The 15,177-nt window shown below is 39.8% G+C and overlaps 3 protein-coding genes across 7 annotated transcripts in view; 2 read left to right on the top strand and 1 right to left on the bottom strand.

The window, feature by feature from the left end:
* The window catches only part of klhl20 (kelch-like family member 20), a 44,774-nt gene extending 40,169 nt beyond the window's left edge, over window positions 1-4,605 (top strand). For both annotated transcript variants that reach the window (XM_078407433.1, XM_078407431.1), the window contains one exon: window positions 356-4,605. In XM_078407433.1, the coding sequence (XP_078263559.1) occupies window positions 356-440 (85 nt within the window). In that variant the 3' untranslated portion in view covers window positions 441-4,605. The remainder of the gene's footprint in view (window positions 1-355) is intronic.
* cenpl (centromere protein L) lies at window positions 3,466-14,373 on the bottom strand. The gene is made up of 5 exons (XM_078407434.1): window positions 13,985-14,373; window positions 12,222-12,339; window positions 10,363-10,608; window positions 8,862-9,398; window positions 3,466-5,630 (listed from the first exon to the last, which is right to left on the bottom strand). Exons 2-5 carry the CDS (start codon window positions 12,330-12,332, stop codon window positions 5,529-5,531), a joined length of 996 nt encoding a protein of 331 aa, XP_078263560.1. The 5' UTR covers window positions 12,333-12,339; window positions 13,985-14,373; the 3' UTR covers window positions 3,466-5,528.
* Window positions 14,311-15,177, top strand: part of dars2 (aspartyl-tRNA synthetase 2, mitochondrial) — a 28,496-nt gene continuing 27,629 nt past the window's right edge. Inside the window, exon 1 of one of the 4 annotated variants that reach the window (XR_013547793.1) lies at window positions 14,311-14,663. Coding sequence is in view for 3 of the 4 variants with exons in the window: in XM_078407430.1 (XP_078263556.1) it covers window positions 14,525-14,663 (139 nt within the window). In the remaining variant the exon portion in view is untranslated. The remainder of the gene's footprint in view (window positions 14,664-15,177) is intronic. The other 3 variants (XM_078407430.1, XM_078407428.1, XM_078407429.1) reach the window with 3 other exon arrangements.

The following is a 15,177-nucleotide window of genomic DNA, read 5'->3' as shown; positions in this document are numbered from 1 at the left end:
AAAAGTTTTGAATTGTAGTGAAGTATAATTTCAGCATTGAATGTAGAAATTTTATTTGTGTCAGCATGGCTTAATTGATTATTCTTTCTTTAATCTAGTGACCAAACCAGATATGCCCATTTTTTTCCACATAGAGCATCAGTTCATCTGTGGTTTGTAACAGTGCTAATCCAGATTACAGTGCCATTTGCGAAACAATTGTACGCCCAAATCCTGATATAGTTCTGTTAAGCAAGTTAATTTTCATTTGTTAAAACTTGCAGAAGTTATATGTTATTAATTTTTTTGTTTATTTTTTTCCTTATTCCCATCTATCATTTCCCCTCCTTCCAACAAACTCTAACCCTTCAAACAGGTTATATGGAGGGATGAACTATCGCAGACTGGGCGGTGGAGTGGGTGTTATCAAAATGACACACTGCGAATCCCACATATGGTAGAGCAGTAAAGATTGATATCCCTGCTGCTATTGGATGCTGCAATTGTTTAGGAGAGTACACTTTCATTCTGGTATTCGGTTCAGTAGAATCTGGCTGCTGATCAATCAAAGTAGGAGATATTCAGAGCTCCCTGCAATATGTGATCAACGGGAAAAAAAAGACTTTTATGTTGGTCCAATGAACAGTTCCAATGATATTGCAGATTGATGCCTATACAAGTATTGTGTGTGCGGAAGCTTTCTCATTCAGAACACCTCAAAAATAGGCAGAATATAAAAGTTGCACAATTGCAACTTGAATGGTAGTGATGAAATTGACTTTTTAATCGTCATCTTTCAAGGAATTTGAAAAGAAAGCAGGCGTTGGTTTACATCTTTCGGAGATGACTATCAAAATATGGAACTAATCTAGTTTCTTTCAGACTGAACAATTCCACGTACTCTTAAGAAAGAAAATATTTATGGTGAATGTTAAGTTGGGGCAAATGCAAACTCGATTCCCCCTGATGGAGACCTTAATACTAAAACTACCCATTGCTACTTCTCTCTGATGTTAAATAATTTTTGTGTTTGGCACAGTGATAATAGTATTTTATTCAGGATACATGCAGGATTAATAGTCCTGAACTCCCTGAAATATTGCAAAACTGGAATCTTAAAGGGCATTGTGGTCATGAGAGTGAAGTGATTTTTCCCCCCCCCCTGTAATTCCAAGTGCATAGCGTGATAGTGCACTTCACATTTCTTGAGTATAATGTTGTCATGACTAAATAAGATGCGTGGCTGTTCCTTCTGGAAGACAAAAATGTTTGGAAAAGATGTGCGATGTACTGTAGAAAGGTTTATCTTAAAGCAGTATTTTCTGTTACCAGAATTCCTCTCAGTTTTACTTGTAATTGAAATGAAATAGTTGCCCACAACCACCTTGCTACCAGTGGACATTAAGTTTATTTTGCATATTGTTTTATGTGGAGCATTGTCATAGCTTTGGGTGAATATTTAGTGGTCAAAAAAAAAATCATTGTTTTGTGACTGAAGTGGGTGATACCAGTGCGATGCGCCTTGCGCTGAATAGTCTCTTTTTAGAGGCTACACAGCTCAATCACCAGGTGTATCAAATAAATGTTCGGGTGTGCTTTTAAGTGAAGATCATTAAAAGAAGGAAAGTAGGTCAAACATTTAATCCTAATTCATTGAATTGATCTTGTCAATTATATTTTTCTTCACAGAAAAGTAACATTATTGATATTAAGCAGGGCATTGATGTATTTTTTAGGCTTATAGCACTATGTATGTTCGAAGAAAGCTTAAGATGTTCTAAAATATTGACTTGCAAAATGTTAAATATTGATGGAGAATTTCCCCAGTCTACCGTTTTTGTGTTATTGGAATATGGAAATGGGGGAGAGAGAAATTAAATGAAACCTCATATTATCCAGCTGTTTGGCTTTTCAAATCAGATCTGATTAAGATGTTTACTTTTTCTCTTGTTGCATTCAGGAAGAGCACAATATCTCTGCACCTATTAAAATATTAACATAGTTTTTACATTTGGAAAAACATGCTTCACACAATTGATCACATCAAGGATGGTAACTGTTAAATAACCAATGCTAAAATGGCAACCTCCATTACGGGCTGAGCAGCAGTTTGATTTCTTTTCTCTCTCAATAATAGTTGTTGAGCAGCATGTCACTGAACAGTTTACATAAAGATGATTGATGGATTAGATATGCAGTTTTACTCAACACCTATTTGCAAAGATGTAATGCTGTAAGTTTTCCATTACTTATCCTAAAAATCTAATGTCACGGGCTGCAGTTTGTATTAAGTTGCCATGACCAAAACAAGCTTTTGGGTGTACAGTATTTTTCACTCAATACCATTTCATTTATGTGATTGAATTAAATTCCAAAAAATGATTCCTAAGTATTTTGTTTTAAAAGCCCTATAGCATTTATTTTTCTTATTTGTTGAAAATCCCATAATTATTTATTGGTTTCACTACTGTACATTTGAATAAATCATTTTTAGAACACTTTGATAAATTGTGCAAATATCAGTGGAAGCCTTTGTTTAGATGATTGCAATTTTATATCCACCTTCTTAATTGATGCTTTCAAATGGTTTTCAACATTTGGTCAGATACCAGGAGTGTTTTCAGTGATTTTTGTGAAAGAAATGTCATCCTCCAGTATCCTCCTTGGGTAAATATCTGCCTTAAAGTTGACCCACTCATTGTAACTGCAAACAAGCCTTTCTTCTTATTTCACATTTTTCTCCCAACAGATCCCCTGTAGACCTAATTTCATAGAGCCGTAAAGCATATAAAAATACTCTTTGGCCTCTAAGTCCATACAAACCTCAAGCAAATATTAGCAGTAATTGACCACTAATCATATTTTATTCTTCCTGCATTCCCATTACCACCCTCGGGTTCTATAATGCACCTACACAATAGGGGCAATTTATGCCAGCCAATGATCAAACAATCTGCAGATCATTGGGTTATCGGAGAAAATTAAAGCACCTGGGGGTAGCCCCAGCAGTCAAGAGCATATGTGCAAACTGCACATGTTGACATTAGCACAGGTCAGAATCAAACCCACGTCATTGGATTTTGGTAGTGGTTTTACTAGTTGCACCACCAAATTTGCTAGTTCATTAATACTGCATTTTGTATTATATCTGCAGAAAGAAAAGGCATCTAGTACTTTTCACAATCTTGAGATGCTCCAAAGTGATTTTTTTTGTGGATGTAATCCCCATTGTCATGCAGGAAACACAAAAGGCTGCTTTGGCACTGCAAAGTCCAGATAAACAGCAATTTGATAGTGACCAAAATCTGTATTGGGATTGTTGGTTGGAAGATGTTTGCTAGAATACTGAGGGAAAATCTCTACTACTTATACTGATGATCTTTGTATCTTGTGACAGAAAATGTTATTTTAACTATCAGACGGAACTAAAGATATAAACACAAAAAAAAAAGAAACACTAATTCAAGGCAGCCTTAAAGATGGTCCATTCAATACATTTTAATGACATAGCTCTTTAAAAACAAAAGTAACCTAATGCATAGTGGATGGTAAAGGTAATTTGGCAATGAAGCTCCGGAATTACAGTACATGTCCACCACGTATAAATTATCCAAACTACCGTAATCTCTTATCACATTGCAGTCAGCAGGTTTAAAACTTAAGATCAAAAGTACACTACCAGTTTATTTATAAGTAGGATGCTGCAATCGCAAATCCTATTTATTTTCATTGCAGCTGTTCTATATCATTTATGCAGTTTGAGGTTTTTGCATAGCACATACATTTCTCGCTACAGCAGCCAATCCTAGATTATGCATGCCTGCAGTTGGGCTTGAATGGTTGATGTATGGTGCTCAAATCTGTATTTATCAATAATTATTCTTAGCTGCTTCAAGAGCTATTATGTTGAGAGGCTTTAAATCAGATTGCTACATTTGCTAATGTTAACACCCTCTCTTCCTTGTTTAAAAAAAATTCATTAAGCTTTCATACAGTTCTCTTTTAAAGCACTCCCTTCTATTTAGCGAACTCGGTAATTTCTTCAGGTCGGATTTGATTTTAAAGCTGCAATATTTTATCTTTCTCTGCCTACCACTTAAAACTACTTCCAAAACTTGGGTTTATGCTTGGTTATCCAAGTGAGTAGATTACAGTACTTGTGGTACTTTGTTACAACGGGCAGCATAAAATTGTAGATCTGAACCACTGGAAAATATTGTACAGCTCAAATGTTTAGAATGTGGTTGAAGGGGTATGTCATGATTTAATAAATTATTTTACTTAAGTTGTTTTTTGCTGCAAGTGATACCAGAATAAGTACTTGTTCATAGCTGATTTCATGTTTTGTTTTTTTCTTTTAAACCCAAGTTAAGGAAAAAAAAAAACTACTTCTACCATGTATTTCATTTAAAATAGCACTGTGTAGACTTAAGCAAAGTCATTGTCAATTGTTCACCTTTTGCCAATTTCCTCAAGTTCCAAATGAGTCTGGGGCATTAGATTTCAGTAAGTTGGCAATTACATCACCTGCAGGTGCTAATTACTTTCATCAGTGCTATTTTATGACTTTTGTAAGCAGTTATGAGATGTTATGTGCACTTTCCACAAATAAACTGTAAATGTTTTGGTACAATAATTGTATGGACCTATGTAATCTTTCTTTCCTTAATACATCTTTTCATTTCCTATAGTTAGATTAGAGGCACAATTGTTACACAAGACAAGGATAGCCACTCACTCTAAGCTTATAATTCTTATATCACAAAATTCACCTTATTCTAAATGATCATGATATGGGAAGGTAGTAAATAGCATGAACTATCACCATTTTGCACAGTTGAACTGGACTTAGTCAAAGTTGTACTTTGACTGAGTATTGGTGTAGTAGGATTATTGAAGGAACTGGTTAGAAATGATATTCAAGTTATACAGCTGGGCTAGGGAATTCAGGTTGCTTACTGCAATTGTTTTCTTTAGAGTGAAGGATAAAAAATGACTAAGATACTACAACTTTATTAAAAAGTGAACTAACAGCTTCAGCAGATTTGTACAGTAAATAATGAGAATACAGAGGAGAGATGTAGTTCCACAATGTTTATGAAACTTAATGGGGTTAGTCATCATTAAAATTAGAACATTTAATTTTACATTTTATGCTGCTTAAGAAGTTACACACAGAAAATAAATTTAGAATTCACTCAATGGATAACATTTGTGCAAGCAATAAGGTGTGAAAGCAAATTTTAATAAGGTTTTGTGCAACACTAATTTTAAAATGGGATATGGTCCCTCCATTAAAAATGGTCAGGCTGACTGCTCTACAGTTTGTATGCTGCACAAGGATTTAAAGAATAGCAAATTTATTGGAGAAAGATACTGCATTGGATAATAGAGGGAGCACTCAAGTCAAATATTAATCGCCCTGTAGTCATCTTCTCCTTCCTGTCAGATCTGTCTTGATTCGGCCCAGTAACCGGTCATTTCCAGAAGATGAAAAACATTGTTCTTCTCTTGTGGCTCTGAAGAACTAGTTTTTGATCCAGTCACATTTAATCCATACTAGTGCAAAGACTAGGTCGGTACTGTATCTGATGAAAAGCCAGCTCAGTTAGGAATGGCAACACGTGGTCTATATGCTTGGTGCTGAACAGCTGTAAGAGATGGAGAGATTTTCAGTACAGAAAATAGACAATAGGTGCAGGAGGAGGCCATTCGGCCCTTTGAGCCAGCACCGCCATTCAACGTGATCATGGCTGATAATTGTCAATCAGTACCCCGTTCCTGCCTTTTCCCCATACCCCCTGACTCTGCTATCCTTAAGAGCTCTATCTAGCTCTCTCTTGAATGCATTCAGAGAATTGGCCTCCACTGCCTTCTGAGGCAGAGAATTCCACAGATTCACAATCAGTACAGAAAATATTCTCATTACATAAATTAAGAGCACTTTCATTGCTTATTTCCAAGGTTTGCAAACGTCAAACTGCCCCATCATGATTTGTTAATTTTGCATTTTCATTCTAATTAGTATTGTGATGCCACATTCAGGTCCTTCAACAATAAAACTGTATGAAGTTTTATTAAGGGTAAGGAAACAAGTCAATCCACAAGCACAATGCACATCTTTTAGTTAAGCATTTATATGTTCCTCTCCACTCTCCCCAATGCTTGGCCCCTACACTTGTGCTGAGCACTCAATTAGGCACGTCTTCCAGATGGTTATTTTGATCTGAAATGATATAACTGCTCCCATTTTTGGGTAGTGCTTATTCCTAATGCACCTCATAGAACAGTACAACATAAGAGCAGGCCCTTTGGCCCACAATGTCTGTGCCAAACAAGATGCCAAGTGAAACAATTCTCTGCTTATGCATGATTCATTCCCTGCACATCCATATGCCTATCTAAGAGCCTCTTAAATATCACTATTATATCTGCTTCCATGTCCAATCCTACTTATGTGTTCCATGCATCACCACTCTTGGAGAAAAAAAAATACTTGCTCCACGCATCTTCTCCTTTAAATTTCCCCCCTCCAACCTTAAAGCCATGTCTTCTGGTCTTTGACATTTCCATCCTGGGGAAAAAGGTTCTGACCGTCTCCCCAGATGTTCTGTTTCTCATTCCATTAGCATCTTTTACCGAAGATCCACACTGTTAAAATTGCTTCCAATTTTTTTCCAAGGTGTGGATTTTGTCCAATCAGATTCTGCTTAAGGATAGACACGAAATGCTTATGGAATTGCTTTATGGGCATATACCAGGAGAATGTTACTCTTCTAATGTGTGTAATCAACTTTTTTTAATGACAGCCTGCTATTGCTGTTCAAAAGCATTTTCTCTGCAAGAAAAACACTGCTCATCACTGTCCCAAAATCCACTGCATCTCAAATGCAAGAGAGGTTTCAGAAAAAGCAAGTTTACTTTGGATCCACACAAGATGTTTTAAAATGGAATTGCATTAACAGAGAAAGTAGTGCAATCAACTTTAAGTTTGTGTGTTAATGCAGACAAAAACTGAAGTTGGTACTGTAAGGTTAGTCTTGGGAAAGAAATTTCAAAAGGGAATATATCTCACTGTATACATTTCATGAAAGTCTAAAATTTTTCCCCCCAATGAAAGTTGTTAATTGTTTGCAATTGATAGCGTGCTGTTGCTGTCAAAACAGATGTTGCCAAGACTCGGGCCTGAGCTAAAGGGAGAAGTTGAGCAGGCTAGGATTCTATTCTTTGGAGCGCAGGAAGATGAGGGGTGAACTTATAAGAGGCATACAAAATGTGGCGTGGAATGGATCAGGTAAGTGCAGTCTTGCCCAGAAAAGGCAATCAAGAACCATAGGTTTACAAGGGGGGAAAGATTTAATAGGAACCTGGGCATATGAAACGAGCTGCCAGAAGAGGTAATTGTGCTGAGGAAATTGGGCCGAAGCTATATGACTATGACGAGAGATGGTACTCAGATTCTACTTGTTTCCAGTGGCACAGAGATTCTGACGATAGACAATTTATCCAAGAATATTAATCATGATGTATCCCAGTTGAAAGTTATTATGTAAAGTCTGAAGGAAAGGGTACAAGTGTTTGATAATTCGACTTTGTTTTTACAGTTTTCAACATTGCCATTGAAGCCATGTACTTCCACCTTGGCAGAAAAACAAACACGCCTCATTAAGAATAAAATTAATATTGATCTTGATAGAGCACCCAAAATAAAATCTGTTGTGAGCTGAAAACTGTTCAATAAATAGCTCAAGTAAATTTTTATACTTTCAAATGAAACGTGAAATATTTAAAGCCACAGACAGCAAAAACAGCTAATTCATACACATCTAGAATTCAGTGTTTGTGCAGTGTTTATATTCTGCACTTGTAGCAACATTAAAAGCAACTGCAGCGCTGAGGTTCTACTCGGTGCAGAAACCAATAATCACAAAATAGTTATACAATCTCCAGTCAGCACATACTACATTCAGAAATGTAATGTAATTTTTTGGGAGGTGGGGAAGAAATAAAAAGCAGTGGATATAAAAATCCTTGGTCTGTTCGCATTTTAGTAATCAGGGAACAACATTTTTCAAAGGATCAGATTATGGCTCTGAACCATTTTCATCCAGAATAGAGTTTCAGGAATTTGTTTTACTTCCTGGAGCTTTGTAATATTGAAAGTGGAATGACTTTCATGATCTGATGTAAATTCAGCATCCAAATAAAAATTCTCACATTCCCGCACTAACCTTCAAATTAAGAATATTAGATTGCTAGTGACACTAATTAAATTAATTTTCCACCCCCACACACAGTGGAAACTTGCTTAATTGGACCAGAGTTCGTCGGCAAAAAAAAAAATATTTGAGAAAGTCTGCTGTGTCTGCTAACGTTAGAAGTCTGAGATAGCTCAAGGATTCAGAATCAATGGCAGTTTGTCATTGGAGAGATAAATAAAAACAGAAAATTATCTGTACTAAAAACTAGACGGCACGGTAGCGCAGTGGTAGAGTTGCTGCTTTACAGCGAATGCAGCGCCGGAGACTCAGGTTCGATCCTGACTACGGGTGTTGTACTGTAAGGAGTTTGTACGTTCTCCCTGTGACCTGCGTGGGTTTTCTCCGAGATCTTCGGTTTCCTCCCACACTCCAAAGACATGTAGGTTAATTGACTGGGTAAATGTAAAAATTGTCCCTAGTGTGTGTAGGATAGTGTTAGTGTGCGGGGATCGCTGGGCGGCGCGGACTTGGTGGGCCGAAAAGGCCTGTTTCCGCGCTGTATCTGAAATTTAAATTAAAAAAAAAAAAAAGACAGGATTGGGCAAAATGCACAAAGTGATTCTCTTTAACGTAACCAACAGTGTAAGTTACATTTTAAAATCAGTGTTACCCATTTCTCACCTTTAATTTCCCATCACAATGAGCAGATGCTACAGCTGTGGTCACCTTTACCAAACGTGTAGCTGCAAGGCGCACCCCAAAATGTCTGTAGAAATGTGAATGAAGGCTGCTCATGAATAACTCCACCTCATCGATGGCAATTTCATCCTCATCTCCATGGATGCTGTCCCACAGTGCCTTTACGTCCTCTGGGTGAATACTCAGTGAGATGGTCAATTGCACAGGGGGCACAGACCATTCTAGTTCCATTACACGGTGGATGCAGTCAGAAAGACAATTGGCCCACATGGCAGCCATCCATGTCAGGTTCTCAGAACTGATGGGAAAAGCACTGATGTAACAGTCAAATGTTTTCTGCAACCATTCCCCAACAATAGCTGTTACTGTTTCAGGGCCATTGGCAAAAAGCAAGGGCAAACAGGTGAATTCCACTGGGAGAGATTCCAAGAAGCCCAAATCTCCATCAACACAGCATAACCAGCCAGACCACACCACCTTCTCATCAGCTGCTTGTTGGACCGGAGTCTTTGATGTTATCTGTCAGGAAGCAGAAAAACAGAACACTTATTCGTGGGTTCAGATATTACTGCATTTCCCTTGTCCTTCCACCTACTAAAGATGCTAGGATAATTTTCTGCAAGACCCAGTTTTAACATAATTGGGTAAGTAGCTACCTTAAAATACACAAAACTACACAATACTTTCTGTAATTTCAGCCACCTGTAGAGAGTCAATGAATAGCACTGTAGAACTTTGCCATCAGGGATACAGAAGCCGATAATTGTACCTAACTGAACCTAGCTAAGGGAAGGACTGAAATATGGCTCTTCCAAGAATGAATATCCAATCAGTGAGTCACTGAAGGATGTGCAGCAAAAGTGGTAAGTGACTTTCAAAATTAAAGTCACTTTTAATCTCCAGCCGAGGAATTCCTATTCAAATGTATGGCGATTCTGATGGGCCATAGATTTGAATGGGCATCATCACACTATTGAATGACACCAGGCCTCCTTGCTGGCAAGGGAAAAAAAAAATCAAAAAGCGGATTCTGGGTTTCAGAACAAATCGGGCTCAGTAATTAGCCCAGTGGCAGAGTGGGATAGCAGGTCCCAGACCTGTTGCAGGTCCATGGCTGACTTATCTCGAAGTAGCAGCTGACCATCTAGTTAATCAGACAATCAAAAATGATGTTATAATTATTTACACATCCCTCATGAGATCCCTTATTTACACATCCCTTACTATGTCAATAATTTTATGAATCCATCAAAACAGGTGCAAGATATACAGTAAGTCAAAAAATGAACTGCCCTTGTAGCTTTGACAATTATTGAAAAAATTGATGATTGTCAGTCAAACTATGCTGGGTTTTTTTAAATCACGGGAAATAGTGAAAGCTTGAGACAGCCAAATTTTAGATGATATCTAATCAAAAGAGCAAGTTTGTTAGCCTAAGTCCCAATAATTGGCTTGTTGTTGGAAATTGGTTTACAAATCTAACCTGGATGAAGATTGCCTCTGGATCACTTTCAGTAGCTCGGAGACCTGCAAGCATGGAGAATTTAGCTTTGCTGGCAACCTCAATTCCCACTTCAACAGCTATTCCCTTTTTCTTCTCACAAGCGATGAATACAGACAACTCATTTGAGTATTTCTTCAGCATGGTGTAAGAGAATCGATACATTGGTGTTAAATGATATAGACGCCACTGTTTCTGTAACAACAATGCAATCTGCTCTGGATTTTCCTGTGAAAACATTGAGGGAACAGTTGTGAAATCTTAGCCACACAAACAACGGAAATACTGCAACTGCACCAGGCAATTAACCAAACTATTGACATTTCAGTTCCATAGGTGAAGATGTGAAAGTTAGTAAATAAGGTTTAACAGGCAGTGATGGAGTCATTTAAGGAATAATGCTCTATTGGGAGATCAGGAAAGCACTGTTTCAACACAAACAAATGGATAAAGTTCATGGATGCCAAGGAATTGAGCCGTACTAGTTGCGATAACTTAGACCATATATAAATTACCAAAGAGGAGGTATTGCAAATCTTAAAGGAGGATACATCCCCAGGGCATAACCAAACTTATCCACAGACCTTATGGGAAGCTAGAGCAGAAATTTCAGAAATCGTTGCAAATATTTTTGCTTCATCTTCAGACACAAATGAACTTCCAGAAGACTGGAGGATGATTAATGTTGTACAACAATAAGTAGCAAGGATAAACCAGAGATCTACAGGCCAGTAAGCCTGATGTCAGAGGTGGGCAGTTAATGAATAATATTATTGGTTTATTATTGTCATGTGGACTGAGATAAGCAAAGAATGATTACATACATGATCAAACTGTATGGAACAGGCAGTGCAGAGAAAAGAAGGGCCAGAATATAGAGTTATTGCCATGGAGAAGGCTCAGATTTTTAAAAAAAGTGCAAGGTCTGCAATGAGGTACATTGGGTATGGGGGGGGGGGGGGAAGAGGGGAAGTGGAGGAAGAGAAAAAGCAGGATTACATCAGGACACCATATCTGAGGAAGGATGTGCTGGTTCTGGAGAGGGTCCAGAGGAGGTTTACAAGAATGATCCCAGGATTGAGTAGGTTAACCTATGATGAGCATTTGTCAGCACTGGGCCTGTACTCGGTGGTTTAGAAGAATATGGGGAGGGGGGACCTCATTGAAACATACAGTATCATGAAAGGCTTGGATAGAGTGGATGTGGGGAGGATATTTCCACCAGTGGGAGTCTAGGACTAGGGGTCATAGCCTCAGAATTAAAGGGCATTCTTTTAGGAAGATGAGGAGAATTTTCTTTAATCAGAGGGTGGTGAATCTGTGGAATTCTTTACCACAAAAGGCTGTGGAGGCCAAGTCAGTGGATATTTTTAAGGCAGAGATAGACTTATTCTTGATTAGTACAGGTGTGAGAGGTTATGGAAAGAAGGCAGGAGAATGGGGATAGGAGGGAGAGATAGATCAGCCATGATTGAATGGTCTAGACGATGGGCCAAATGGCCTAATTCTACTCCTATCATGACAGCTTGTGAGGTTCCTTCCATAGTCTTAAAACCAGAGATTCTGAGGGACAGGATCTCTGCTGGGCTCATTTTTGTTAGTCATTTATTTAAATGATTTGAATGAGCATGTACATGGCATGGTAAGCATGTCAGCAGCTGACACTTAAATAGGAGATATCAGATAGTGAAAGGGGCTGTCGAAACAGCAGGACCGATTGGCTAGGTAAGTGGGCCAAGCATTGACACATGGTGTTCAATTCAGATGAGTGCTGGTTGATGCATTTTGGGAAGGCAAACAAAATCCTATTTGTTGTGAAAAATCAAGGTTATTTTACTGACTACTGGCCAGTCTGCTCTCGAAATTTTCCGTCTGGCGGGAGTCTTGCGAGCTGATGTAAGCTTCCGCACTGTCCTCTGTCCAGCTTTGCAAAAAGGTGTCAGGTGTTCCATGTCAAATCTGGAATAGAGCAAAATAAACATTAATACGAGTTAAGTATTTGAAGTAATGAATAAATTCAAACATAAAGTACAATTACATCTATCTTAACTCGGTTTTCCTCAAATCCATCGCAATGTTTTCTTTGTCAATTAGTTTAAATTATTCTTAATAGTGTAATCAGAAGTGTGACTTTTTTTTACAAAAAAAGAATATCCATAATGTCTAAGATAGACACAAAAGGCTAGAGTAACTCAGCGGGACAGGCAGCATCTCTGGAGAGAAGGAATGGGTGACGTTTCGGGTCAAGACCCTTCAGACTGGTTAGGGATACGGGAAGAGATTATAGACGGTGATGTGGAGAGATAAAGAACAACGAATGAAAGATATGCAAAAAAGTTACGATAATAAAGGAAACAGGAAATTGTTAGCTGTCAGTAGAGTGAAAATGAGAAGCGAGTGCGACTTGGGTGGGGGAGAGATAGAGAGAGGGAATGCCAGGGCTACCTGAAGTGAGAGAAATCAATATTCATACCACTGGGCTGTAAGCTGCCCAAGCGAATTATGAGATGCTGTTCCTCCAGTTTAGCCTCACTCTGACAATGGAGGAGACCTAGGCCAGAAAGGTCTGTGTAGGAATGGGAAGGAGAATTAAAGTGTCCAGCAATCAGGAGATCAGGTGGGTTCAGGCGGGCTGAGCGAAGGTGTTCCATGAAACGATCGCCCAGTCTGCATTTGGTTTCGCCGATGCATAAGAGACCACATCTTGAACAACGGTTACAATAGACGAGGTTGGAGGAGATGCAAGTGAACCTCAGCCTAACCTGAAAGGACTGTCAGGGTCCCTGGACAGAGTCGAGGGAGGAGGCATAGCGATAGGTGTTGCATCTTCTGCAGTTACAGGGGAAGGTACATGGGGAGGAGGTTTGGGTGGGAAGGGATGAATTAACCAGGGAGTTGCAGAGCGAACGGTCTCTGCGGAAGGCGAAAAGGGGTGGAGATGGGAAAATGTGTCTAGTGCTGGGATCCCATTGGAGGTGGCGGAAATTTCGGAGGATTATTATGCAACATCCATAATGTCTATTCAGAAAGTGGATAGAAAGTATCATGCGAAGTGTAATTTTATTCATCAAAAGAAAAAAAGACTAGGTGGTGGAAGTCTAAAATGAAATAAAAAGAGCTGGAAATACTCAGCAGGTGAGACAAAGGGTCTTCAACGCAATACATTTTTTTCTTGCCACAAATGGATAAATGACCCGCAGATTATTTCCAGTACTTTTTTGGTTCCAAATCATTTTGCAATATAACCATAAATCTCAAAGGAAATGCATAAATATTAACAAAAACAAACAGTTCCAATCCTTCCTGTTGTACAGCTTCGTGGATAAGATATACTTGGAACAATAGAGGCTAAACACAGGCAAATGAAATGAACATGGGGCCTATTTTGAATTATGCCTTTAACAATGTGTTAGTTACAGGAGATATCTGCTTAATGCCTTTATGAAGGTTTCAAATGAGGGTATGTTACCCTGAGTAGTAGTTTTCTACTGAGGACATGTTACTTACTGAGTTCTACACCCGCATTACCCCACACCGACAATGCGAGGGAGGCTTGTTGTTTTCGGCTTCACTACTACCGTATCAATTGAACTCGTTTCCTCACCTTAATGTGGCCCGGGATGGAGACAGAGCTCTCCCGGGCCTGTCGCCGATTAAACTCTTCGTTCAGAAAACAGCCATCCAGCGAAGCAGCTCGGCGTGAGAAAGAGGTGGATCGGAATGAGGCGGCTGCTGCTGAGCCGGGACCCTCTGGACTGAGCCTCCGCCGCTGAGCCGGGACTCACTCCCTGGACTGGGCCTCCGCCGCTGAGCCGGGACCCCCTGGACTGGGCCTCCGCCGCTGAGCCGGGACCCCCTGGACTGGGCCTCCGCCGCTGAGCCGGGACCCCCTGGACCGGGCCTCCGCCGCTGAGCCGGGACTCACTCCCTGGACTGGGGCCGGGACTTACTCCCTGGGCCTCCGCCGCTTCCCGCTCGGTTCAAACCAGCTTCCCGTCCTGCACCGCGCGGCTTGACAACAGACCGGAATAATCGCAGCGGAAAGAGGAGCCGATGGGTTCGATTGGCGGTGCCTGTCGTCAAAGTGGGGAGAGAGGTTCGGGGCAGAAGGCCCGTTGTCCGAGTCTCTGTAGCGAGCCCGAGGATGTACCGTCGCGCTGGTCGCCTGGTTTGGGCGGCGGCAAAGATGGCAGTCGGCTGTGCCTCGGGTTGCCCCGCCAGCCTGAGGGCCGCCTCAACCAGGGAGGTCCAGGCCGCCCGGAGCCGGCCCAAACTTAGCGCAGGTGAGGCCCTTGTCGTTACCCTGATGCCCCGAGTTTATTTATGCATCGGCCCAAATTAATGGTGAGAAAGAAGGGTCTCGACCCGAAATGTCACCCATTCCTTCTCTCCAGAGATGCTGCCCAAAGATACTAGACGAGCAAGATAGAGCACTCGACCCTAAAAACTGTAGTCGGTAATGGGTAAATATCTTAGTAAGCAGACTCCGTGTGCTGGACTGGGCAGTGTTCACAACTCTGCGATTCCTTCGTATATAAAATGTTTACAAACAATTATTTTTGTTCAATTTCTTGGATGAGTTGACATTTATAACTATTACTTGAAGAATTACTGCTTCGTGATCTTTAAATTTTGGATGTTAATGATTGAATATTTGCACTCGAGATCCACTCTGTATCAGGCCAATTGATCATATATAATGTCCTGTTGTTTGCTTTCCCTATTAATTTTAATTTCACCTCCACGAGCTGTATCTCTTTTTGTTTTATTTTAAAAAGTCATGCAAGCAGAGATTAG

The sequence above is a fragment of the Rhinoraja longicauda genome, chromosome 11, assembly GCF_053455715.1.
Source record: "Rhinoraja longicauda isolate Sanriku21f chromosome 11, sRhiLon1.1, whole genome shotgun sequence".
Classification (NCBI taxonomy): Eukaryota; Metazoa; Chordata; class Chondrichthyes; order Rajiformes; family Arhynchobatidae; genus Rhinoraja; species Rhinoraja longicauda.
Note: the sequence above shows the minus strand (reverse complement) of the source record. Positions and strands in the feature narration are given on the sequence as shown.